The sequence below is a fragment of the Atheta coriaria genome, unplaced genomic scaffold (assembly GCF_025399875.1).
Source record: "Atheta coriaria isolate IRGN ID8LTWV9N9 unplaced genomic scaffold, Caltech_Dcor_3.1 hic_scaffold_3_pilon, whole genome shotgun sequence".
Classification (NCBI taxonomy): Eukaryota; Metazoa; Arthropoda; class Insecta; order Coleoptera; family Staphylinidae; genus Dalotia; species Dalotia coriaria.
This window is the reverse complement of record NW_027045445.1, coordinates 7,539,965-7,567,842: the sequence shown is the minus strand read 5'-3', so window position 1 is coordinate 7,567,842 and position 27,878 is coordinate 7,539,965. Positions and strand designations below refer to the sequence as shown.

Genomic DNA, 27,878 nt, shown 5'->3' with positions numbered 1-27,878 from the left:
TAAAAAAAAGAAGAGGACAATTTTCACCACGTTTGCAATTGCTGAACGAATCCGTCATTGGGTCGGATTGAAGGGCGAGCTTGCTTAACGTGCGCATGCGCTGCATGAAATGTCATCCCATGGCGTCGAATAAGATATGCGATTACAATGGCCGGCGAACGCGACACGCCGGCATTGCAATGCACCAAAACATTTCTCTGAAGTGTAATAGCAGCGTCAATGAACTCGAAAGCTTCGTGTAAAACTGTAGCCAGGGATGTTTCCGGTAGATCTAGGCACGCGAGGTGTTTGTTAACAATTTTCCTGTCATTATTTGATTTTAATTCCGGTAGAGTTATCCCCACGCTGAGAACGTGGGTGATGTCATATTCTTCGAGGACACTAATGTCCGCAGCGTCTTGTGATCCTAAGTAAAGATAATTCAGAATTTTCGCCGGTATTTTATCCGGTTTCGTGTCAACAACAAAACCGTAATTCGTGGTTGTCAACTGCGTTGTTCTCGTGCCTTCCTCAATGAATTGCTTGCCTTGCGCAGTAGTTACTAGCGTAGCAGTTGGTATCAACTGCGATTTCTTCTTCCTGAGCCCCTCGAGAAGACTCATCGTACAAATGTGTGAAAATGTGTTTTATTTTCGCTGTTTCCGCCCTTCGAATGCCTTAATTATGAAACAAAAATGTATAAAAATATGATTACTAGTTAAAAAGATGTGGAAGTACAAGTCGAGTGTTGAGTGCGCTGCCCTAATCGCGAGATCTTGACCGTGAGCGACTCGGTGAGCGCGACCTGGACCGACTCGGCGAACGAGACCGCGACTTCGATCGACTCTTCTCGTTGCGCGTCCGATCCGCGCTCCTCGAACGCGATCGGGAACGTTCGTCGCGCTCGTCTCTCCTCGGCGATCTCGACTTTGACTTCGAGCGACTTCTGCGCTCTTCGCTCTTCGGCCGCGAGTGCGATCGGCGTTCCGGCGAGCGTGATCGACGCTCCTCCTTGTTGTTTCTTGAATTCGAGCGACTTCTCTCCCGTCGTTCGACTGATTTCTTCCTGGATGCGCTGCGCGACTTGGACTTTTTCGGCGAACGTGACCTGGAACTGCTGCGGGACTTTCTCGCAGGCGACCTACTCCGGGATCTACTGCTGTAGGAACTGCTACGACTGCTTTGGCGCTTATCCTCGACCAACTTGATTTTTCTTCCGTTGATTTCGGAGTTGTCCAAGGTGTCCAACGCGTTTTTCATATCCGCGCTGGATGCAAACTCCACCACACCTTCATTACGATGCTTTTTATGCGCGTCGGCATATGTTACCTCACCAGCCTGTCGCATATAATCCTTCAGATCCTGCCAGGATACTCGCGATGATAAATTCTCGACTATCAGTCGGTATGCGGTGCGCGTTGGTGGACCATAACGATCATTCCTGCCTCGATAATCCCGACTGGGATAGTCTCTATCCCGTGAGGAGTATTGATCTCTACCACGCGGCGTGCCTTTGGCTTTCTCAACGGTAACGCGTACGCCGAGGAGTTTCTTGCCGTTGAGCTCATACACGGCGTCTTCGGCATCGCGCCGATCGTCGAACTCGACGAAACCGTAGCCATTTTTCAGCAGCACCTCGCGCATGCGTCCGTAACCACGGAAAAAGCGCTCCAGGTCGCGCTCGTTCGCGTCGCTCGGCAGATTGCCGACAAACACACGGGTGCCTACCATTCTTGAAACGTGGAGATGTCTTCAGGCGTGTAATTTACGCGCGCTAGGTATAAACCAGACGCCGGTACCGTCTTCAAACGTGGGTCCCAACTGCGGTGTGAGGGGATTGTAAGCATCCGCTCGATCTCGACTTCGGTGACTTTGCCTTCTGCTGCAGCCAATACAGCAGCTAACATGCGTCGGACCTAAAAATTAATACAAAATCAATATAATACTATAAGAAACTGAATGAAAAAATGCTATACAAGTGTAAATCATGAAATCAATAGAATATGTATGTGATGTAGCGTTACAAAGCGTAAAATTTGAATGTTTTAAAACTGTACGTGGAAAGCCGCCATTTTTTCAGGTTATGTTAGAGAAAAACGTGACCGATTTACACAAAATACGCGAGGGATTATTAAGTACCGCGGTTGGATGAGGATGAATATAAAATGCTTACGTTTTGTTAAGTTTTTAAACCTTCTGGAGTTGATTCAAGCGGAAAATGCGGTGGAAACGTCTCGCAACTGCCACAACAAATCGGCGCTAAACCACCACCGTTGACACAAACACAACGCAACTGATAAACGCCGACGCTAGCGACATCTACGTCCGTTTCCGTTTAGTACATACCGCCACCATTAGAGGCGCCGCTTTAAACATTCAAATTCAAATAATTCGCGTGAAAGACTGGTAAAACTAACCTGCCGATATAAAAATCCAGAAGATTCAATCACTACATCAATGTGCGTACAAGAATCCACCTCTCTCATCCACGTATCTGGAATGCTAAACGTTGAGTATAGTTTGTTACTGTTTTCGATTGCTTCAAAGCGAGTTATCACTCGGCGAGTGATTTTATCAGGTTTGAGAGGTGCTTTTGCCATAAATGTGCGAAAATCATGATGACCCGTAAATAATTTCGTAGCAGATTTGAACTTTTCAATGTCAAACCTTGTGGAACTAGAAATAAAATAAAATAAGAAATATGTATCACCATAGGCAACCAACAATACACCACACACCACACAAAAACAAATACAATTTATCATCACTTACCAGAAATAATAAGCGCGATTCAAATCTTCAATAGGTATGTGACATGCCAAAGTATTAAACTCACTGTTAATCACCACCAGGCGGTATAAATAAGTTCTGCTAACTGCATATCTGCAGTGAAAGTCATTTGGCACACCATATGTGCTCAGAATACGAATTGGTAAACTATTATTCATGAAATATTTGTTCAATTGATATGTTAAACCTCTTGTGGAATATGGTTCACCATTTAGCCTCTCCAAATCAGTATGCATTGTTGTGTGCAAGGCATGGACTCCACTATCAGTTCTAAAATGAATATTTCATGTTACAATCATGCTACAGACACAAAAATAAGTGTTGTCAGTACCTGCTAGATGTTGTAACTACAATTTGATTTATTGGTTGGAAATTCTTCAAAGCTATTTCAATATTTCCTTGAATGGTTGTGTTATCATCACCTATTTTAACTTGACGTTGAGCACCTCTAAAAATCATTTAATTTAGAAGAAGAAAGAAAAGTTTTGACAAAAATTACCTAAATGGTGTACCAATATATGAGAGATTAAATAAGTAACGATACATTCTAGACATTGTTTATAGTGTATAACAATTATTTAAAAATAATAAGTGCATGTGAAACATACAAAAAGCAAGGTTAAGATCGGTTTTAAAAATCTTTAGCAAAACTAGGTGTAATGTGGGTTGCCTATGATAAGTGTTAGATTCGTTTGGGATCGTGAGTAGTCGTTTATTCGACCATCTTACAACCATTTTTGTTTTTATTTTGAAATTGGTTTATTTATTAAAGTAATAATAAGATATTCAAACTATAAATGACTAAAACCAACTTAAATAAACATTTTCTTTAACATATATCGGAAACAAACGTCGTGGACGATTGTAGAATGTATTCTTTCACAAATGCAGATAAATTTAATATTTTTACGGTCTGCAGTAGCCTACAGACAGTTTCATGCAGGTAATAACCGCCCAACGCATGCTTGGATGCGTTCGCGGTCGAAGCGCTTGCAACCGCTTGCAATCTGGGGTCGAACTCGTCGAACTCGGTCGCTGCGGTGCGTTTACGCTCGGAAAAAGTGGCAGCAGCGTCTGGCCGCGTCTGCGTGCCGCGTGCGTCCGTCCGCGCTCAGTCTGATTCAGTCAGCCGGTTGTCGGTGTTCGCCGTCTGCGACTCCACCGCACACACAGTGCACACACGACGCTCGACCTCGTCGCGAGCGGCTGATGCGCATCGTAAATACCGCACGCAGCTTCGCCGGTTTCTCGTGGTTAGTGGTTAATTTTAGCCCAGCTCGCGCGCGGGCACAACGCCGCTAGAAAACTGCGCGGCGAATTTCTTGCTCGGAAATCGCCACAGCGCAACGTGAAAGTTAAAACTCTCCAAAAATAACAACATTCACCAAAACAAAACACTAATAAACTAATTCATCGAGGTGAGTGTATTTATTTTACACAAAACAATGAATAAAAACAATCCGAAGTTGGAACTTGAACTCACAGTGCAATATCAGGATATCTTCAGCGCGGGACGATGATAAGGAGTAGATTGGTGCGTGTGTGAATTGGGTTGCATATCAATTTGTGATTGGCAAGGACATATCATGTTGGGGGTGCTGAAACGACGTCTCAAGCCCAAACGGTAAGCATTACGACATAATTCCACACGCAGTGCATTTTATCGATTGCGCCGAGAGTGTCCGGACGAAGATACAGCTGTTCCAAGTACATTCGCACCGGTTTTTCAGTCGTGTTACTCGCGTTGCAATATTGATTCGCTCGAAGTGGAATAGAATTTGCTCCAATTGCACAATCATACACACAAAATAAAAACTAAACATCGAGTAAGTCATAACACTTCACTTCAACAAATATTTGCTAAACTAAACTAAAGTAAACTAAACTAAACTGAATTTATAGTTTATATTTTCTCACTTGGGGAAATTTCATGGCGTCATTGATTGTCAATTGTCAAGGTCAAGTTAATATTGACAGTTATTCTTGCATTTTGCATCGTTTTTGTTGTGTAGAAATTATTCGTGCACATCTTGATGCTTTGCACGGACGTTTATTGATCCGCAGTTTCCTCTACAGCCCTCTGGTTCACCCTCACGCGTTGTGACGGTGACGTTTCATCTCGTTGCCACCCCCGTGTTGTATTTTATAGCTTCCTGAATGCAAGCGGAAAGTTTTCGACTTGAAACATTCAAATGTATTCGTTTAATTTTGTTTTTCGGCAATTTATCAGCTGATTTACTCATTAATGTCGTGTGGTATTTACATACATCGTTTATTCAATGATTAGCTTATCATTTTAGCTTCAATGAAACACTTGGAGAGGAATTAATTTTATTTTACGCGTAAAATGTTTATTTTTTTGGTCTAAATTTGTATTTTTTATTTCATTGACTTTGAAATCATTCAGATATTTTTATTACCTTGACATGTTCGGTTTGTATTTGTAAAAATTTTCTTCTTGTCTTTTTGTCTTTGTTTTGACCTTCTTCCTGTGATTTCTCTATTTATTTCTCCATTCGTTGATTTTTTCATTACTTTATTGTCCTGTCTCCTGTCTGTTTAAACTTTTAAAAAGCGTGTTGATGTCGAGTGTTTTGACTTGTTGGCTTTTAACTTTCAACGACTTTTTCCTCCTTCGCGCATTTTCTTTTCAGTAACTTTGTGTTTAACGCAGCGAGCGTCATCTGGTTGTGTTCATGTGTTCATGTTCGCGTGTCGCGAATCGGCGACAGGTTAATATCGCTGACAACGAATCTCGAACCGGACCGTTGCAATCGATTCGTTCCGGTCGTTTCGCGAACACGTTCGTAATTTAATGCCGTCGCGTGGATCGCTTGCAAAAGGTGCCAACATATGCCCAAGGGCGTGCAAATCGAATAAATCAAAATATAAGTATATTATCTTCACGCGAAGAAAATAAACTGATTTTAAAATTTAGTCAAAATTTATTTTGAAATCAAATTTCTACAAAGCATCAGTTTTTCTACGGTTTTTAGACACAAAAAGTGTTATTTTATATAGGAATGGCCAAGCCGTGAGTAATATCCATTATCTACGGGTATTATTTACGGGACGGAGCTTGCGCATGCGTATTTATCTACAGAGCAGCACAAGACCGTATGAAATGCCATGCGACGTCAGTCAAACACGTCAAAACAGGCGCTGCTGCTGCTCGTGTCGAAGCGGCGCGATATGGCCCGACGCGTCACATGACCCAGCGTGCAGTATGGTATTTATAACCTTACATTTTGTAGTAGTGTGCGAGCAAATTTCGATGATTTAAAATAAAAAGTTGAAATAAAAAACTCAACGTAAAACTAGAGTGGAAGTAGAAAAAATAGCGTAAGCATCACGTGACTAAACGTTGTTAAATCGATTAATCAATCTCGTGAGTAAAGTCCCCGTTTAGCCACTTGATACTTAATAATACAAAATTTAGTCAAATTTACTTTGAATTCAACACGTGACCCACTTTATTATTATCACCAAAAGTCTAATTGTTTACTCCTTCAGTACTTTAGAAGTTAACGTTAATTTAAGCTTGTAAATTGACGTACATAGGCGTCAAAGTCGTTTGTGCGCACAGAAAACCAAAAACGCAACGACCCAGTTAATTCCCGCGCCCCGTTACACGTAAACAAGCACAATGCACGATTTACAATAAATTCAAATGTTCATGTCTCATACAACCCACAATACCGCTTTACACCGCGATTATCGGAACGCAGTGCGTTATCGTCCTTTTGTTGTTTTACTTTATTTCATTTGTTGGTTACATTATCATTAACAATGTGACAATGTGACTGGCACGCGTTGATGTTGATTGTGTCATTTAGGACTTGTATGCAGAGTGCAGACATGATAATATTGATGTTCATATTGAACGATTTATTACAGTATTGTATTTTGTATTAATCGTCACTTAACGTAATTAAATGATGATTCTTTGTGTGAATTTGTGATTGTTCAATTATTCAATGAAAATTCATCAAATACCAAAGAAGGAGCGTTTTGTGAATGTGTGCATTTGACTCATTCAATGAAATATGGTTTATACTGTGTGTTTGCATAAGAAAATCGTAAAGTTAGTTACACCGCGTATAACTCACGAACCGTTGGACTGATTTTAATAATCTATGATTTTTTTGATTCTTTATGCTTTGGAATAAGCGAATAAATATTAAAATATTAAAAATTATAATTTACAGGGTGTTAAATAAGCGTTTAAAGTTAAAAAGTCATTTTTTGCATTTTTTATTACAAAAAATTAAAATTACGTTTATAACACCCTGTATAAATTATTTTGGAGGTGGTATGTATTCTTCGGCGTGGGTAGAGTTTCATCGGATGCACACACCTGCACAATTTCTAGGATTGCCGTGAAATGCGCGCGACGCGCGCTGAATGTCGTCGTTGCGTTCGCCGCCTGCATTTGCATTTAATTACCGTGACATTTATAAACATTTAACAAACGTTTGTTGTATGCTATCCATTTATATGACTTATACTTGCATATTGGGAAGTCGTGTGTGGGTATGATAATTAACAAGTCGTTTCTTAGACATTTGCGACTTCAGTCGGTGTTACTAAAATTATGGTCAAAACCACCTTCTAATGGTTAAAAATTAATTAATTTCTTAGGTTGACCTCATTCTTGACCAATTATTTTCGTTTCCAATTAGATTTGCACCATAAAAGGACTTTTGCTGTGTATCCGCGGTTTTGTCTTTCGAAATTAACAATATCTCCATCGAAGGCAGGTGTTACTAATTTCGGACTGTGGAGTATTATACCAAACACTTTGAATCTGAAAATGAGAGCGTCGGCGAAGCAAGGAGAGTGAGAATCGACCGAAAAAAGAACAATGAGACAATTTCTAAACGGGATTGGCCCCGAATATCGGAACAGATGATATATTCATGCACATCGGTCGTGGTTAGGATGGTAATAATAGTCACAACACACGGCGCAGCGTTCGCTGGGTTGTTGCTTGTTGGATTGTTGCTGGATTGCTATAAAAGGCATACGATTATCCCATGCCCACTTTGATTATTACAATAATTATAGGCTTGCGAACAGGCAGGCGCTCATGTACCAGCACAAACACTCAGACTAGTTAAATTAAACTGAAGCTGAGGTTATGATATGATTCCTGGGAAAATATAGGGTTACCAAAAGTTTTACTTTGGATTTTTTTCTTCTTGTCTTTAAAATTACATTTTTTTTGATAAATTTAAGAGAAAATGGTTAAAATAATTTAATACACATAGAAATATCCGAAAATAGTATTTTAAGTATCAAATTCCATCCTGTGACTAAAACCCGTGACTAAAGTACTTTTTGACCGCCTGTGTTTAAAACATCACTTTTTCTGCCTCAAAATCGTAGGAAAACTGTCGATTTAAAGACGAAAGTAGAAAAAATATTTTTGTTGATTAATTGTTGACAAAAATCACAATTTTTTAATTATTTTTTATCCAAAAATCTCGTTTTTCTTGCAAATAATTTGGTAACCCTGAAATTAAATTATATTAGAAAATAATTTCCTCGTAAAATTTTCTAGATGATCATCAACGCGTTAAAAATGCATAATTTTTTTCAAAATTAACATAATTTAAATTCATGCATAATGAACAAATTGATAACGGGACTCATAATTCAATGCAAAATATAAGAAAGTTTTATCTGCGCACCGCCAACAATAATAACATCAACCGTAAAGCTGTTGTAATTGTTGATTTCAACTTTAATAGTGCGATTGTTTATTGATTGCTTATTGTTTTGAGCTATAATTTATGCTTTTCCTATTTTTGTTTGATTTGATTTGATTTGATTCTGATTTTTTATTATTGAAGAGAAAGGAATAAAGTTCAGCAAGTCATTTCATTTCGGTTCTGTGTGTTTAGTCATTCGTTTTGGACTCCATTTTATACTTCCGTTTTAATTCGATGGGAAATAAAACAAAAGTGAAGCAAAACTAAATGCACAAAAACAAAACAAAAGCCAATGCGGTCATGGGAAGATTCACGAATGGGTTTGGAAAATAAAAACTTTTTATTTGATGTTTTAATGAATGGCTATCAATAGATTTATTTAAAATTTAAACAGTGCGAGTCGAATGAGTATAATTAGGTAATTCGTGAGATTTCTAACTATTTTATGCATTAGATTAATTAATTAATTAAAATTGGTATGGTTTATGTGTCTAGAGCTATTAGTATATGGCCAACATTAAATTACCTGTTTAGAAGTATAATGGAAATCATTTATTAGCATTTACAACTAATTATGACGCCAGACAAGCGGTTAAAAACAAGAAATAAATAAAACCAGTTAAATATGTTAAATATTTTTCATAATATTTACAAAAAATACTAAAACTTTTTTTTTATTGGAAATATTTATAAAACACTAGTTGTTGCCCGCGACTTCGTTCCGGCAGTGTTTAATAAAAATGTAATTCGTTTTTACTCTCTTGTTCTAGACATACTCGTAGTATGTGTCAATTCTATCAATAAGATTAGCAATTTTAATTTAAAGAAATTATGCATATAAAGTTTTGTCAATAATGCACTTCAGCGCGCCATCTCGAATTCAACTATTTAACTATAACTATGATTGAATCTCAATGTCAAATTTTATTCTATAGAAAAGAGCTGTTTTGAGGATTTTCCCGGCTATTATTCGAATTTTTCTCACCTTTTAAACCTTCCCTAGACCTCCACGAATAATTCAAGACCAAGATAAGATAAATCCGTTCAGCCGTTCTCGAGTTTTAGCGAGACTAACGAACAGCAATTCATTTTTATATATATATATAGATTAATTAATTAATTTTTAAAGTTTTTTATTTATTATTTTTTTGTATTTTGAGTTGAGTATAAATCCAACATCTTTATCTCCAAGACACAAAATATTAATAGTTTGCTTTCACTCATAATACACTACATGTTCAAATGTATGTTATTATCATTCCGTTGCGTTGATTCTCTTCCTTATTACTGGCGTGGCGAGTAGAGAGGAAGAATACTTGTGTATTTGTTCGAGTTTTTTTCTTCTTCTTTTTTTTCTTTATCTTTTTGTCGCTCACGACTCGAATGTCGCAGCGCCTGGTGTTTGTCTCCCGCAACCGCACTCGTCGGCGTTTAATTTTAATTTATCTTTGCATGCAAGCGCCTGTCACGATCTTGTTATCCGCTTTTTATGTTAACTGAGGCTAACAGTTAACAGTCGCATGCGTTATTACATAATACATTATAAATGTCTTTCTTTTGGAGACATCATAGCTATAAAGTGTATTTTTGATAAAGTAATGTTAGAAGTTAAATTTAAAAATGGAGAAGTCGCTGTGTAACAATTGGTATATAAGTATTAGTAGTATATTAAGTATTAAGTGGGTAAATGGCAGTTTTTGTCACGAGATTAATTAAAACCAATTGCGCAGGTGCAAGCTCCATCTAGTGACTAAAGTCCATGAGTAAAGTACTTTAGTCACGGCCTGGGTTTTTTGTGTTTAAAATACCACTTTTGCATTTTAATGTTCAATAAAATCCTAAAATTATTTCATGTGAATACACAAGTTTTGATCGTGTTTATCGAATGCGTTTATTGATGTGTTTAATTAATGAGTCATTTTTGTTTGATTACACATTACATGTTGATAGTTTTAGATACGAGTCTAGTAGTTGGGAAAAGTAGCGATATATCAGGCGCCAAATATTATCTAAAACTTGATAATGTTAATCTAAATCTAAATCTAAATTAATTATTTTGTTTATTGTGTTTTCTCCCAAAAAAATGAAACTACCTGGCTGATTCATAACATACGAGTATTCTCATTGTGTCAACAGTTGTTATTTTACATTTCTTAAACTAATATAACTGCATTCAGAGTTTACAAATATAGCTTCTTCAAATATAGATAATTTCGTTGAATTCAGAGGTAGTCGTGGACACGCTCGAAAAATAAACGAAAAAAAGTTTGTGGCACTAAAAAGATGCAGAGATAAAGAGATTATTTGTGTCGCAACATTACGAACGCAACGTGTGGTCTATGAGCACTGCTAACTAGAAATTTTCTAGTTTCTAGATTTATGTTAGTTTTTTCTTTCTTCTTTTGACGTAATACTTGTTGTAGCAGTTGTAATTGTTTGTTCGGTATTGTCAAGAGATTTAAGATTTTAGATCTTATTTCATCATTACATATTTTCTAAAAATACATATCTACAGGACATGTTCACAAATGAACTTTTTTTTTACTTTTTCATTTAAAGCGTTGGTTTTTCCACTGTTTTGAGATACAAAAAGTGGTACTTTAACCACGGACGTGACTAAAGTACTTAAATACTCACTACGCACGATTTTAATCAATCTTGTGACTAAAACTCTCGCAACAACTATTAATTGAATATTCATCTGCCTGATGATGCCACAGTTTGTTGAAACTGACTGCAGTTTAAATTCTAATAAATATGTGAAACCTCTCACCTTTTCTTTAACTTTTATAAGTTAAATTGCTATAGTGGGAATTATATAACTTGCTTGTTCTAGAAAACAAAGACAATTTCATTTAACTACATTTAACTACACAAAAAAAAAGAAAAATAAAAAAAAATTATTTTAATTTTTTTTAAATTTACTCTGTTGATAGTTTTAACAGTCATGAAACATTATACTGATAAATAAGGGCGACATGTTAATGTGTAACTAATTTACATGAAGGGGAAGTGGGAAGTAGAACTACTAGAGTTATAAAAATAGTCGCATTTTAAAATGAAATGCTTAAAAGCGTAGTACCTCTATGGCTACTGCCTTCTGTTTGTAAGAACATTTCGTTCTAGCACGGTGCGTTTTTTATGCTAATTAACCAGGTGGAAACACGCTTTATGCGTTTACGCATTACTAAACTTATCATCATTATAATATCCCATAACACACACAGTTGTATTCAAATTTTCGTCAAATACAACTAAAATAATAAAAAAATATGCGAAATGTCTTGATGTTTGTTACACTTTGACGCAAAAACTACTTAACCGATCATCATAAAAATTTGTACACATATTCTTAGTGGTCCCCGAATGGTTATAGGCTACTTTTTATTTAATAAAAAAAATATTTTAAAAATAAAATAAAGAAATAGTTTAGCCAATAATACCTCTGCATCTGGCTATTTGACTACTTTAACGCCATCTAGCATTCCAGCAATGAAGCTCAAACCTAAGTACTATAGTACCATCACACTGTATTATCACACTGTATTACCGACAGCTACGTCAACATCAAATCCAATTGACTACACTATGGAGACTGTACACTATACTTCCATAGACTATACTTTCAGCCATTTTAAACTTCCCGCCATTCTACTTCATTGTTACTTCTTCTGTGACTACAGACGCGTACGGAAGCAACTTCATTATTTTAGATATTCGCGAGCGAAGCCAAGGGTTAAAGCTAGTATTAAATAATTTCTCACTAGTGTGAATTCTACCATTCACCATCTTGTGCACATCGTCTCGCAAGTCCATTTCGTGCATTTAGTGCAACTTGTTGTGGTTACATGCGCGCACCGTGTGCCTCTTTTTTTACGACGCTATTTTTCCTGTTGCCGGCGCGCAGGTAACTTCGCGGCTTCAGGTTGTTGTGCGTGCTCATTCAACCGGGCGAGCGAGACCAACCTGAGTGTGAGTGCTGTGCTGCTGAGCGCGAGTTCAAGCTTCACTGAGCAATCAGAAAGCTATATGAGCGTTGCACATGCACGCGCAGCATGCGCATTGACTGCAGATATATAACCTGTAAATTGTGTAAATGTAAGCGTGCAAGTGATGCCAGTAATGTGCGTTCGCATATGCGCATACGCTCGTCGGGTAAGTAAATTCGATGAATGAACGAGAGAAAAATTCATTCAGCGCATAAATTCTTAGATGTCATGTTATGCAACCACACATACTCACAGTTTAGGTTAAAAATCTTATAACTATTGAGGTAAAAAAAGAGAAAATGGGAATTTTTGATATTCACGTGACTAAAACCCGTGACTAAAGTATTTTATTCACAGTTTTGGCTTTATGTGGTTAAAATATCACTTTTTGTGTCTAAAAACCGTGTAAAAAATGATATTTGTGCAATTTTTGAAATCCACTTCACTATCGTGACTAAACCCCGTGACTAAAGTACTTTAGTCATGACTTTGGCTTTCTGTGGTTCTGTGTAAAAAATGATATTTGTGCAATTTTTGAAATTAACTTCACTACCGTGACTAAAACCCGTGACTAAAGTACTTTTCTCACGGTGTTCGCCGTTCGTGGGTAAAATACAACTTTTTGTATCTCAAAACCGTGAGAAAAATTAATTTAAGAAATTTTATGATTTTTTTCACTTAAAAATTTGTTTTTAGCTCGCGATAATCTCGTTTACACAAAATATTTAATGTTTGTGCATTGAACTAGGCCACGCTGCATCTTTCCGATGTCGATTTCGATTTTTGATGGCAACTTTTCAAGATGCGTGCATAGATTAGCATCGTTAGTATGGATTTTCTTCTCCAAGCTCTCATTCTTGTTTTAGCTCACTAGAGTGTTGACGATTAGCATCGCGTGTCACTCTACATGCTTTTCTATGCTTCCGCATATCCGCGCGCGTGCCGAAATGAATCCACATTCGAAATATTCGAACATTTTCACATTTTTTGAAGCACATTTCGAACGCACTTTTATTACTCTCATGCGCGCTGGACGTGTGGAAATAGACATGGAAATTGTGCCAACGAGTAAAATTATGATGGCGTAAACATTTGTGGCAGTTCAGCTCAGCGCAGATACGAGGAGCAGTACGAGTAACTGAGTTGAGTTGCGAGTATTGTCGCTTATTTATTGGAAATGAGTCGAGTATGAACTGTTGAGCATCAACTCTTCTTTACTGTCTGACTTACTTACTTGGGCTGAGGCGACGAAAATAGATGGGATGGGAATATGGATTGGATAAATGCGGATGTGGCTGGGATGAGTGCGTTTAGCATTAATATTTAGCGTTGTTTGAGTGCTTTTTATGTCTTTTGTTTCCATTTGTGGGGAATGAGTCGATTGGAAGAGAATTCAAGACTAAATCGGGGAAGATTTATTATTGTAACGGGGATTTGTCACCGTAAAAATCCAAAGAGAAGCTTTGAAAGCGTTAAACCGCGATTTTTTGTTAAAAAATTTATTTTATGAAATTTTTATCTAATTTTTAATATAATATATGCTAAATTCCTTAATATAATTGTCAATTTTGATTCAATTCGATAAATTTTTTTAAAAAATTTGTTTTTGTAATAATTTTATACTAAAAATTCAATTTTTTTGCTATTTTTGAGCGAAATATTATGAAAATTTGATTTATTTCACTAGAAAACTATGATAAAACTCAGTTACAATTGTTTAACACGCTTTAAATTGTTCAAGACTAAATCGGGGAAAGATTTATTATTGTAACGGGGATTGTCACCTTTAAAACTCAAAGAGAAGCTTTGAAACGCTTTCTTTGTTAAAATTTAGTTTTTTGTCATTTTTATTTAATTTTTAATATAATATAATATGTGCTAAAATCGGGGAAAGATTTATTATTGTAACGGGGATTGTCACCTTTAAAACTCAAAGAGAAGCTTTGAAACGATTTCTTTGTTAAAATTTAGTTTTTTGTCATTTTTATTTAATTTTTAATATAATATGTGCTAAATTCCTTAATATAATTGTCAATTTTAATTTAATTCGATAAATTTTCTTTAAAAATTGGTTTTTGTAATAATTTTATACTAAAAATGCATTTTTTTGCTATTTTTGATCGAAATATTATGAAAATTTCATTTATTTCACTAGAAAACTATAATAAAACTCTATTACAATTGTTTAACTCACTTTAAATTATAATTTTGCACAAAATTTTAATCAAAATCATCAAAAACGTTTCATTTTAACACAACTACGAACACTTTACTCTTCTGTTCATAAGTTGAAGAAGTCGGTATCGAGTTGAATGGATTTTAAAGTGGACTTAACCATTTTTAGACTCTTGTTGGCCGTGTATCTACTGTTAGATAAGCGAAGCACAAATAAATGTGTTCAATAAACAGTATTCTTCATATTCAACGCATGCAATATTTACAAGTTAAACCCGGAAAAGTTATCTAGAGATAAATCTGTTTGACTTTGAACTAGATACACTTATAATTCTATAAATCAGCTAACATAACATTGTCTGAGGTTATTAAACCTGCAAAAGCGAAATGACGAACGAGAAATGAATTTTATAATTAGAAACGTGTGAATGAATAATTATGAGCATGAGTATGAGTGTGGCGGTTCGTGATCGTCAATAATTTATTAATTTAGTTTTTATGAGGTTTCGACACTTTCTAAACTTGTTATGGGCTGTATTTATGTTTTCATTGAATGATGAATGAAAGTTAAGTAAAAAAAGTGATGGAATGAGAGGATGAGACAATGAAAGAATGAGTAAACGATGAAGAACAATGAATGAAGCTAAAGCTGAATAATTAATGAGCTACAATCGGATGTATCTACTCAACACACAACACGAAAATAACAACTCACAAGACAAAAAAAATTACAGAGGGGAAATAAAACAAGATTAATTTTTTCTTCTTTTTTTTTTCGTCTTTGAGTTTAGTTTCTGAGTGAATGTAAACGTAAACAATAATGAAACTAATTCCCCAATAGTCAGGTATGCGAAGTGGAGGCGTCGCGCTGTCTGCCGTCTTTCGCTCCTTTCCTCTCCGAGTGTTGAATAAACTCAGAAACACAACCAGACGAGATTACGCCTCCGGAATATTTCTAATTTCATCGTATCTTACATTTACATTCAGTGCAATTGTACCGACTTCCTTTTTCTTATTTGACTTCATCTTGCCAGAAACTGAAAAGCTCTAGTTTTAAGACGTAAGTTTTGACTTTTAGTCATACTTGTAATACTTCTAAAGTTGAAGTTGAATTTGAAGTGAAGTACGAGTATCGCACAGAGTACGAGTAGAATCCGCGGCGTTGCGCTGCGCTTGAAGAAAGTGGGAGCGATGTCGAGATGCACACCGCATCGGTTCAGCGACCCGCGAATGCGCGCACAAAGCTCGCGAGATCACATATGAAATACTCACGTGTGCAATGTAAAATAAAAATAAAATCAAAATAAAAAACAAGAAGAAAATTAACGGCTGTTGATGTGTCCAACTTTCCAAACACACATAAAATTATTTTAATACATATTAAATTAAAACTATTATATTATACGGTCAATTAAAATCTGCAGAAGCAGATAAGATTATGTTTTATTTTATTATCGTTTATTGTTGTTTGCAACGCGAATTGTGCGATTTACGAGTCGAGAGTCGAGATTGTGGGTTACGCAAATAGCCCAGTAATGCGTAGGATGCGCATGAACTCGATTCCGATTCGCGTGTGCACTTCTATTTAAACAAACTAATGCGATTTCGCCAATCGCCCGAAACACTAATTTCTATCGCGCACAAAATACTCGTAATTGCGTTTGATATCATTGGAAACTCAATTTCGAAATTTAATTACTTGATTAGTCATAATTTGCATCTTGGGTGCTTCCCATGTCTGCTTAGTTAATGAATAATCATTTCTTGCGCCCCGCCCCCCGCGTGCGCAGTGTGCGCACACTCTAATTATCCATAATCGTTTGTTAACTTTTGCTGTGCGCGCATCGCCGAAGTAAAGTTCATTCGTCTCTCAAGTGCATAATGCATGCACATGCAATTCACTTGATTTCTTGCGGTTAGAACTCGACTTAGACTTAAGTTACGAGTAAAGTTGAGTTAAGTTAAGTTAACATTACTTATCTTTTAACATAACACACTTCTCTACTGGTGTTGTATTTTTATTAATAGATGGGTTTATTAAGAAATATGAGGAAGTTGCGGGAGTAACGGTAGAATAAAAAATTAATGCTGAATTAAGTGCAAAAATTAGCATTATTAGAGGATTACAGGTTGATTAATGAGATTATGGTTATTATTGTGAGCAGTAGGTTGAACCAGCGGTGAAGTACGCGAAGAAACAGTTGGTTTTGAGTGTAAAATGACAGTTTTTGATATATGGAATAATTTAATGCGATTTGTTAGTTAAAACGTTTATAACTCATGAACGGATGGATGGATTTTGGTTATCTATGGTTTTTTGGATTTATCTTGGCCTAGAATAAGAGAATAAATATTAAAAAATTGGAAATTTTGATTTAAAGGGTGTTAAATAAGGGATGAAAGTTTAGATGGAATTTCAATCATATTTTTAGTTAAATAATCGACTCCCACATGGCGTTAAATGCATTATTAACATTTCTTATTTATTTTTTCATAAAAATGCAAGTTTTATTAAAGTTAATCAAATTTTTACTAAAAACTTTTTGGACAAAATCTAATAACAAATGAATTTTCAATATTTGACATTTCCCAAGGTCATTGCCAAATATAACCAATACAAGTAGAAAATTTAACACGTTGAGGACGGCGCGGTTTTTGGGTGTCTGTCGCATCGGGCGGCGTTTGCTCATTTTCGACTCCGTCTAATTAATTCAGCTGTGCGCCACTGGTGGTTATGCATTGCTGTATCAAAAAGCGATTGTTTTTGCAGTTGCGTCGCCATTTATTTATTTTCTTTGTAATGAATGCCTTTATCTTTAGAGTCCGACCGAAACTATGTGCGAACTGAGATGGCAAGTGACGACCACGACTTAGCCGCGAGTTAGCCGAACGACGCACGATAATTCACGAACACTGAGTTTCGGTTCTGCCAAAAGTTTCAGCCAATTTTTGGCCGAAACCAAATTTGAAGCCAAAACTAAAACTTTGGTCGGTCACTATTTATTATAATATGTAATTTGAGTGACACATTTGATGACAAAGATGCAAGGCCCTGATTGTATAGGTGAAACGAGGAGAATATATAACCTAACCAGTGGCGTAGTCAAAAATGAATAAGTCTCGTTCCAAATGAGCCGTGTACCACCGGTGGTACACGCCGTCCCACAGACCAGACGCGTGTGTACCACCGGTGGTACACGCCGTCCTCAACGTGTTAATATACCTACATTGAGCAGGTGTTCCCTTTATGATCGCTTGGCTTGTGCTTGTGCTTCTTGAGCACCACCTGTAGCTGGCCAACCTGCCCGTCTGCCGATGCCCGCACTTTGCGCATCTGCGCAGAGAATGTAGTTGACCGACCGACCAAAGCCGGCGATGCAGATGGCACATCATCTGCACGCGCAGACACCGACGGCCTCTTTATCCGCGTCCCGCTAAGCTTGATTTACTCGCGGTTTTAATATAATTATTATATTATACCACCGCGCCCGTCGATGCGGCGAAAAAATGCGCCAAACATTTATCAATATACTTACATCTTCTGATGATGATTCAATTTATGTATGAATAAAGTTTAGTATATTGGTACATACGAGTACGTGGAATTTGACTTGTTACGAGATGGTTATCCTATCCATTCGACGTGATGGTACCGCTTCGCCGCCTTTATGGCTTTACACTTGTCATTGTCATTATCGTCGGCGGTGCGTTTAGAGGAAAGTCGAAAGTGTCTTCGGTGTCGTCCGCCGAATGCATGGAAGAATGAAGGATGATTGAGGTACGTTTCCGAGTCAGCGACTTTGTTCGAAATCATTCGGACATGAATGCGGCGGTGAGCGTGAAACGCATTCTGTCTAGGCTAAATTTTATTTTTGATTTTCGGTGCGCTTGGAGAGAAAAAAAAAAAAAAAAGAAAAAATTGAACAGAGCAGGAAGAGGTAGTAAAGCGTGAAGTTGGACATAAAAGTTTAGGTCGTTGTATAAAATTCTGTGTGTAATTATATTATTAGACGTTTTAAAGACATTTTATGAATTGATGATTCCAATGACGGAAAAGTCCTACTAAACGAATGACATATGACATTGAATAGTGACATCTGGTGTCGAGCATACGAAATTAATGTGACATTTGACATTTTGACATTTTTGACATTGACAGCTTAAAAAAACAAAATGAACATCTTTTTATCCTATCTATTTTTGTTTTTGCTACTCCAAGTCGGATGTTAGATGTTATTCTTCCTTTGCCTGCTGCACGCTCACTTTGCTGCCTGCTGTTACGCTCAAGTTGAAACGTAATAATAACTCAACTCAACTCTCAGCATGTCCTAAGTCCATGTCTAATAACATGCGCGTAATTTTAACTTTTTACTCTTTACTCTAATGTTTTCTATTCTAAAATTCTCTTTCATGTCTCATCCATTCATTCATTAATATTCGCACTTATTGAATGCGTGTATGAATGACGAGTAAAATATTTTCCGATGAAAGAGAGGAGAGTTTGCCAAGTTGGCGATGACTTGATGTGTGTGTGCGATGAATGTTAAATAGAAGTTGGAAGTTGGAAGTTGAAAATGTGCGTATGCGTCGCTGTTTATTTATCACGCCATTCTTTCTGCTTGCACGCTGAGTGCCGCGCGTTTTCATGCGTCTTTGACAACTCGCCGCCATCGATTGAATACGTTTAAACAACTCCAAACAAGTTTATATCACTTATTTTTCTTCTTTTGTTCTTCGGAGGTTGTTTATTATTGGAGGCGCTGTTTGAGTCTTCCTGGAAAAAGGCTTAACGGATGAGATATTCAATTTTTCTTTATTTAAAATCCCGGAAGTGGTTTTTCTTTGATAGAAAGTTTTAAAGAAATAAAAATTTGATGAATTTTATTAAATTTTATTAAAAAATATGAGAATTTGAAATTATGCACTGCAGCGCCATCTGAGATTCAATTATTTAACTATATCTATGATAGAATTTCCATATAAACTTTCATCACTTATTTTACACCCTTTTAATAATAATTTTTGATATTTTAATGCTTATTATCTTATTCTGGGTCAAGATGAATCTAAAAAACCATAGATCATCAAAATCCATCCAGCCAATCTCGAGTTATAAACGTTGTAACTAACAAAACTCTATTTTCTATATATTTTACTGATGAAAATTTCTTTCTTTTTGTTTCAGGTGAGTTTTCAGTCTAAATCTAACAATTCCAAAAACATCTACGTAAGTTTCCACGAAAATACCAATAAAATTCATAGCCTGAGTGATATTAATGATATTGCTGGTACTTGATGATGATAACACGCTAGCAGTTAGACACCACATCTAACGTCGGCGCCTCTCCGAGCCGTATGATGATAATGCTCATTATTAGTATTATTACCATCCAATGCATTCGAAAGCCCCGAGTTAAGTTAAGCCATTCTCGTTTATTCCGATGCTCAGCCATTAGATTGAATTGTACTTAGTCTAGACGCAGCACACTCGTACTCAGACTTATTTAGAGATTAAAGAACGCTGGCTGGACTTTTGTGGTTTCCAAAGGTACGCAACGCAAAACAACACAACGCATACTTGATGTACACGTACACGTACTTGTTATTATTGTCGGATTCCCACGACCTCTCCTCGTGTTCGTAGCTTGCGTTGCTTGCTGGTTTCTTGTTGCTTCAAGTTGGAAGTCCGAATGGAGACGTATTTCATATTTGTTGAGCCTTTCCGACTGCGCGGAGTGAAGACACATGACTTATGAGTGGGTATGATAAGTATAGAGCGCATCCGCTCGCTTGCGACGAATTCAATTGCAGGCTGAGAATGTTGAGGGAATTCTTGCTGTGATTTCTATCGAGGAAAATGCGCACGTTTTGCACGTCTTCGAGTAAAATTGCATTTTGTGGAAACAATTGCGGATTCACGCTGTTTAAACATGATAAATGTTATGTTGAAGGGAAAATATTTTATTAATTATTTTAATAATTTAATATTAAAGTAATTTGAGATGTTTTTAACATTTTATGATTTTTTGCTGAATTTGTGGAATTCGTGGAATTTTGGGTGCTTGGCGTTGTGGCGGCGTTTCATAAAGCGAATGCACTTTGAAAAGTTTAAAAGCAATTTTAGTCGCGATTCAGTTTTTCAATTTTCGGCTCGTTTTATATATTTTTTTTATGTGCTGCTGAGACTCGGTATTTTCACATATTTTTCGTGGGACTCGGCAACTGCGGTGCATTTTTACGTTTTTAATTAATTAACGGAGTTAACAAATTTTTGTCATGTTGAGTTGAGAGAGGCGAAAATACTTTATCTGAGAGGATTTTATGTCTGGTATTTCAAACATTTAATGGGAGATGTTTTTATAATTAAAGAATTAATCCTGAGAATTAATCTTTTCGGTTATTTCACGTTTACAACTCATATATTGCATTGGCTCCAACCCGTGACTAAAGCCCGTGACTAAAGTATTTTTGTATTTTAAATAATGTGTGCAATGCATTCGTCATATTTATTTGTTTTTTTTTATTGAATCCTTAGAAAAGTTTAAGAGAAAATATTAATTCCACCCCGTGACTAAAGTCCATGACTAAAGTACTTTACTCACAAATTCCCCCAAAGAAAGTTTTAAAACATCAAATATATTATTATTTTAATCAATATTCAAGATTAGTCTTAGATTAACTCTAAAACATTAAACTATTTTAACACTTCCGCAATTGTAACTTGTCACGTGACGAACGTATACGACTTAATTTACGACAGCAGACGGCTTATCTCCTAAATTTTTATTATTCTCTATTCTTATTACCTCATACTCCTAGTGTATATCTATCCTATGAGTATTCGTGGAGATTTAAGATTTTCTCTGTTTATTTTCTCGCATTTCTCGTTTTATTGTGTGCATTCGCTCGCATCGATTACGTCATAATCTCGCATAATCTCGTTTTATTTCCGATTTTATGCGATCCGATGTGTGATCCGGCGTTTATTTGCGCTTTGCCCGGCTTTATCGACGATATGTACACGCACGCTCGAACAAAACCAAATAAACTTAGAACTTAAGTCCGCACTAAAGTCACCTTTACTCATTTCTATAGATTTAAATGTGCAATGCTGGCGATAAATTCGAGCATGAATGTTTTTGTTGGTACTGTGGACAATCGAAAACGGAATAAACTGCGGATAAAATGGAGCACGCATGCTGCACACACGCGCTGAATGTAAAAGTGCGCAGTGTGATGTCTTCCCACGCATCGGAATCATACAGAGCGCGGTCAGAGATATTTCGATGCACGTGCGTTTGCGCAATAGGGCATAAAATCACAACGTGGAGTGAATTTAAGTTGATATTGATTTTTTTTTTACTTTAAGAAAAATTATTTTGGAAGGAAACATGAGGGAATTAATGAGATATTTTAGTTTTATTAAGAAATAAAGAACTAAGAAATAGTATAAATGCATTTTGGCGCCATCTGGTTTTGAATTATATAAGTATAAGTGATTAAAATGTCATATAAACTTTCATCCCTTATTTTACACCCTTTAAGTTATATTTTAAGGATAAAAAATAGCCTATATGTTTTTCCATCAACAAAACTATCTTTATATGAAATTTTATTAAAATTGGTTGAGTTGTTTTTGCGTGAAAGCGGCACAAACACACATTCACATTTGACGTAGCTGTCGGTAATACAGTGTGATAATACAGTGTGATGGTACTATAGTACTTAGGTTTGAGCTTCATTGCTGGAATGCTAGATGGCGTTAAAGTAGTCAAATAGCCAGATGCAGAGGTATTATTGGCTAAATTATTTCTTTATTTTATTTAAAAAATAATTTTTTTATTAAATAAAAAGTAGCCTATAACCATTCGGGGACCACTAAGAATATGTGTTCAAATTTTCATGATGATCAGTTAAGTAGTTTTTGCGTGAACGTGTAACAAACATCAGGACTTTTGCATTTATAATATTAGTAGGGATTAAAGAATTAAGAAATACTAAAAATGCATTTTAACGCCATCTGAATTCGAATTATGCAACTACATTATGATTAAATCGTCATATTATCTTTTATCCGTTATTTTACACCTTTTAAATTATATTTTAAAGATAAAAAGTAGCCTATATGTTTTTCCATGAACAAAACTATCTTTATACGAAATTTTATTAAAATTGATTTAGTGGTTTTTGCGTGAAAGCGGTACTAACACACATTCTCTTTAAAATCTTATTTACAATAACTAGATGTTAGAAATACGTCAAATAAAATGATCTTAAACATGTTTAAAATTTTCTTTTCATTTTTAACTTTTAATGGGAATGAGTTCATTGCAAGTCTGCATATTTACTCTCAAATTACTCATTTCTCTTATCTATATGTGAAAGGTAATAATTTGATACTTTGGTTAAACTATTTCAGTTCATTTCTATTCATTTTGATTTTTAACTTTTCACTCTTTAAATGAATTTTCAAAATCTCATGCAAGCTTGCGTGCACAAAATGTGAAATGTGAATGTTTGAGAATGAGCACAGAGTGTCGGAATGACACATCCATATTCCATGTGGGCTTCATGCGACCGAAGAGAAATTGATTTGTGTAATTGGATATCCAATTGCTACGCGCGTTCACAATGCACTCACTACTCTCCAAGCGCATAATCATTTTTTACTTTGAGTCTTTTTTCGCGTTTCCTTCCGTCTTATGTTACTAGCACCCTTTCATAGTGTAACTAGATTGAACTCCACTGAAACTTGTTTAGGGTATCGGGTGATACTTTAATTTGTAATTAGATGCACGAATCTAGTGATTCACGATTCACGAGGAGATCTTGTTTCAAATTACAAATTAAAAATTAAAAATTTAAACTATAGACATCATTTGTACAATGAAATATTTATGATGGTAATTAATAATTAAGTTTAAGAGTAAAACTATTGTGCAATAGTGAGGGGAGAGGAGAGAGGAAGGAGGAGAAGTAATGTTTGGAAATAATCATTCCAGCTGAGATAATATTTCATTCGGTTGGTTTTGGCCGCTGATTGCGTTCGTTTGGAATCGATTCGTCGCAGTTGTTATAAATTATTATTACAAGCGCTGCGCTTGGCAATCGTAACGTAATCGTAATCGTAGGCAGGTACTAGCACTAGCATGGAGTTGGATGTGTGATTAATAAACAATATTTATATCAAGGCATTGCGTGTTTGCTTAACATTTTTTTCTTTTGATTAGCTTAAAGATAGTTTTGACAGGCACATATTTAAATTAAACACTGCGTGTGCATACAGATTTAAATAATTAATCAACTACTTTATTAGAATAGTTTTTAATTAATGTTTTTATTGCGTTTTGAAGGAATGAATGAGAAATAAATTTAAAAGTAGGTAATTTTTTGTCTTTTTGGAGCTAGTAGGTGAATTATATAACTAGAACAATGTTTGATGCAAAATATTTGTTTTCATCTCTTATTTTACACCCTATAAATTCGATTTTTGGGGTAAAAAGTAGTCTATAGTCTTCTCCAAAACCAAAACTATCTTTTCCATAAAAAATAATCAAAAAAACTTCATAGGTTTTTGCTTGAAAGTGATACAAACAAACTAAATCACATTCCTGTTAGTTACACCATGAATAACTCAAGAACGGCTGGACAGATTTTGATCATCAATAATTTTTTGGATTCGTGTATGTCTAAAATAGCATAATAACTATAAAAATATTAAAAATTATGATTTTTACAACAAATGCAGATATTAATAAAGCTCCTTATACTTCTTTTATATTACTAGTATACTGGTTGCTTTTTAAAGTTTATTCACTCGTTATTTACGCGCTGCGCATCGTTAAACGTTGAATGAATTATGTTGATAATGTAAGTTGCATTCGTGCACTCTGCGCGCATCACACAATAATTCATTCAACGGATCCTCGCGCACTGAATTAGTATATGTATGCGTGTGAGTATGTATGTGTGGTTGCATCGCGTGCATCTCCACAATATTCTTTATTTTTAGCACGTTACTTAGGTACTACTCGCCGTTTACCCTAAATCTTCTCGTTATGCTTTTAGTTTTACTTATTTTCTGCTTTTTAGCATTGGTATTTTGTAGTTTCGCGTTTTCAACACCCTTGCGGCTTTAGTGTTGAAGATCAGCAGGTGTATTACATTTACAACACATTGCATCAGTTGGAAGCCGTGTTCTTGTTGGGTTGCTTCGCGTCTCGCCTCTTTCGTGATTTATTTCCTTCCTTTCGGAAAGAAAAAAGGCAGATTAACACTTTAACACTTTCACAAAGAGCGCTCGGTGCTTGGAGCTCACCAAATGCACATAATAGTACTGTACGAGTAGTGCTTCTATACAATTTAGGATGGAATGAAAAATTACATTAAATTACGAATTAGAATTTTTGATTCGACAGCCGGAAATTTATTACTCTGCATGCGTCATTAATAAATTAATAAAAGCTAGTTACATAGCACGCAGCGGTGCGGTGGTTAATAGTCCCGAACGCTTTAAATTTACACTTTAGATTTAATGACTTTTCAAATTTCGATCGGGTTTTCATATACAAAGTGTTTGAAAAATATAAATATTTTGTTTGAAATTGAGAAAAAGTAAAAATTATCACCGAAAATAAATATTCGCGATAAAATCCCTACTAATATTATAAATGCGAATGTCGTGATGTTTGTTACACTTTGACGCAAAAACTACTTAACCGATCATCATGAAAATTTGTACACATATTCTTAGTGGTCCCCGAATGTTTATAGACTACTTTTTATTTAATAAAAAAAAAAATTTTAAAATAAAATAAAGAAATAGTTTTGCCAATAATACCTCTGCATCTGGCTATTTGACTACTTTAACGCCATCTAGCATTCCAGCAATGAAGCTCAAACCTAAGTACTATAGTACCATCACACTGTATTATCACACTGTATTACCGACAGCTACGTCAACATCAAATCCAATTGACTACACTATGGAGACTGTACACTATACTTCCATAGACTATACTTTCAGCCATTTTAAACTTCCCGCCATTCTACTTTATTGTTACTTCTTTTGTGACCACAGACGCGTACGGAAGCAACTTCATTGATTTCTAATATTTATTTGATGGAGTCAACGCGAGCGAAGCCGCGGGATAAAGTTTTAATACCCAAAAATAACTTAAATACTTTAGTCACGGGCTTTAGTCACGGGTGGACCATGCCCTTTTAAAAATTAATTTTATTTTATAAAAATTTTACTGTGACACTTGTGTTATCCTCACATATTACATTTTAGGAAGTTGCTCTGAGAGACTACCGACTTAGGTTTAAGTAACTCACTTGAGTAACACATGTGATGTGTATGTCGCGCGTGGGTGTTTTATAAGTTTTATAACATAAAAATTCGAAGCTCGGATTTTTATTTTATGCGCGCCAGCAGGACGTTTAGATATTCCACGATAAAGTTATCATAAAAATATAAAAATAAAAACGTAGAATAAAGTCGGCCAACTGCACAACTGGAGGAAGATACGAGTACGGAAGAAAATAGATTTTAATGGATGCGCCGGCGTTGTGCTAAGTAGTTTAAGGCGTTTTCTTAGTGTTTTAATGATTTTGAAAGCGTTTTAAAAGCGTTTCAAATACGCTATATTCTTTGGAGCATGTAATTTCCAACTCGGGCCCTCGAGCGAAGAACCATTAATGTCTAACCACGTAAAACAATAAAAATTTATTAATAGATTTCACAGATTTTAAAATTTTCACTATCATAAAACAAAAAATAAATTAAAAACCAATCAATATATGAAATTTATTCTGTTTCATCTTCTGTGTTCGACATGTTGAAGCTTAGGGATGTTTTGAGGGTGTTGGGGTTTTGGATTGTCACTCTCGTTTTACAACCCTTGTGCGTGTTCAGCGCTGCGTTGGCGTGCAAATAGTGTGAGTCATTACGGTTTACACATAATCACTTATTCATTCATCGCTGGAAGCCCCCACTGTAACCTTGTAACCACCCCCAGCGTAACGTATGCATACATGCATAATATGTAGCGATAAGCACATGGTGCACGTTTTACTTTATTCTCATTTATATTTCACTTTCATTATCGTGATGATTAACCCTTTTGGTTTCATTGGGGGGAAATGAAGGGGTGAAATTTGAGTTGAAATCAATAATAGAAGATTTGAGTAGAAAATAATAAAATTTGATAATATATAGAGTTTTTAAAGTTTAGGTTATTAAAATACTTTAGTCACGGATTTTAGTCACGCCTAAAACGATTATACTACTTTTTATATATATATATATATATTCTACGTGCTTATTAATATTAAGAAAGAAAATGTTTTCTGCGTTTCTATTTCTGAATGCCATTCCCATCAGCATTTATTCATTTTCTATTAGCTTTCCCGTCTTTGCCCTAGAGCTAATAGCATTTATTGTGCTCATCCAATTAGAGCTACAATTGGATTATTAAATATTAGCCCTTAGTCAAGACAAGCTCAATTATGACAGACAGGAAACGAATGAGCAAAAGAAAACGCGAATACAAAAATCTTCCCCCTTTTTAATCTCTCTATGCTGGCACATGCACGTTAATTCTCCGCGTGGCTGATTAGTGATTGGCCATTTTCTTGTCACTCGAAGCTTGATGTTTCGCGTTTGGCCTGCAGCCGCGCGCGCTCGCTCTGAAATTGTTGGTTGTTTGGACGGCAGTCTGCAACGCCTAAAGGGCAATAGTTTATTAGATTTGGCGAGCATTTTACACACGCGTAATTTAAACTGCTGTTTCATTGCGCCCGGCTTTCAATGGCATGAAATTCAAATTCGATTGTTAGCCAATTACCAAATGAAGCATATCATTGGCTATTATTCATTCGCATATCTAAATGTAAATAATGCGAATGTTAGAAGTTGATGGTGTCGTGTTCAATTAATAGTGTTATGGTAAACTAGCTTTAACCCGCGGCTTCGCTCGCGAATATCTAAAATAATGAAGTTGTTTCCGTACGCGTCTGTAGTCACAGAAGAAGAAACAATGAAGTAGAATGGCGGGAAGTTTAAAATGGCTGAAAGTATAGTCTATGGAAGTATAGTGTACAGTCTCCATAGTGTAGTCAATTGGATTTGATGTTGACGTAGCTGTCGGTAATACAGTGTGATAATACAGTGTGATGGTACTATAGTACTTAGGTTTGAGCTTCATTGCTTGAATGCTAGATGGCGTTA

The 27,878-nt window shown here is 35.7% G+C and overlaps 4 protein-coding genes across 5 annotated transcripts in view; 1 reads left to right on the top strand and 3 right to left on the bottom strand.

The window, feature by feature from the left end:
* LOC135789836 (xaa-Pro dipeptidase-like) overlaps positions 1-27,878 on the bottom strand; it is a 108,288-nt gene that overhangs the window by 25,113 nt on the left and 55,297 nt on the right. The window lies entirely within an intron of this gene.
* On the bottom strand, positions 611-1,851 carry LOC135803598 (serine/arginine-rich splicing factor 6-like). Its single transcript, XM_065317257.1, has one exon. The coding sequence runs from the start codon at positions 1,708-1,710 to the stop codon at positions 742-744; it is 969 nt and encodes a 322-aa protein (XP_065173329.1). The 5' UTR covers positions 1,711-1,851; the 3' UTR covers positions 611-741.
* On the bottom strand, positions 2,154-3,410 carry LOC135803600 (tRNA pseudouridine synthase-like 1). The gene is made up of 4 exons (XM_065317260.1): positions 3,269-3,410; positions 3,101-3,217; positions 2,752-3,039; positions 2,154-2,655 (listed from the first exon to the last, which is right to left on the bottom strand). The coding sequence occupies exons 1-4, from the start codon at positions 3,322-3,324 to the stop codon at positions 2,334-2,336; spliced, it is 783 nt and encodes a 260-aa protein (XP_065173332.1). The 5' UTR covers positions 3,325-3,410; the 3' UTR covers positions 2,154-2,333.
* Positions 3,879-27,878, top strand: part of LOC135803873 (uncharacterized) — a 65,447-nt gene continuing 41,447 nt past the window's right edge. The window contains exon 1 of one of the 2 annotated variants that reach the window (XM_065317590.1): positions 3,879-4,393. In XM_065317590.1, the coding sequence (XP_065173662.1) occupies positions 4,356-4,393 (38 nt within the window). In that variant the 5' untranslated portion in view covers positions 3,879-4,355. The remainder of the gene's footprint in view (positions 4,394-27,878) is intronic. The other variant, XM_065317589.1, reaches the window with a different exon arrangement.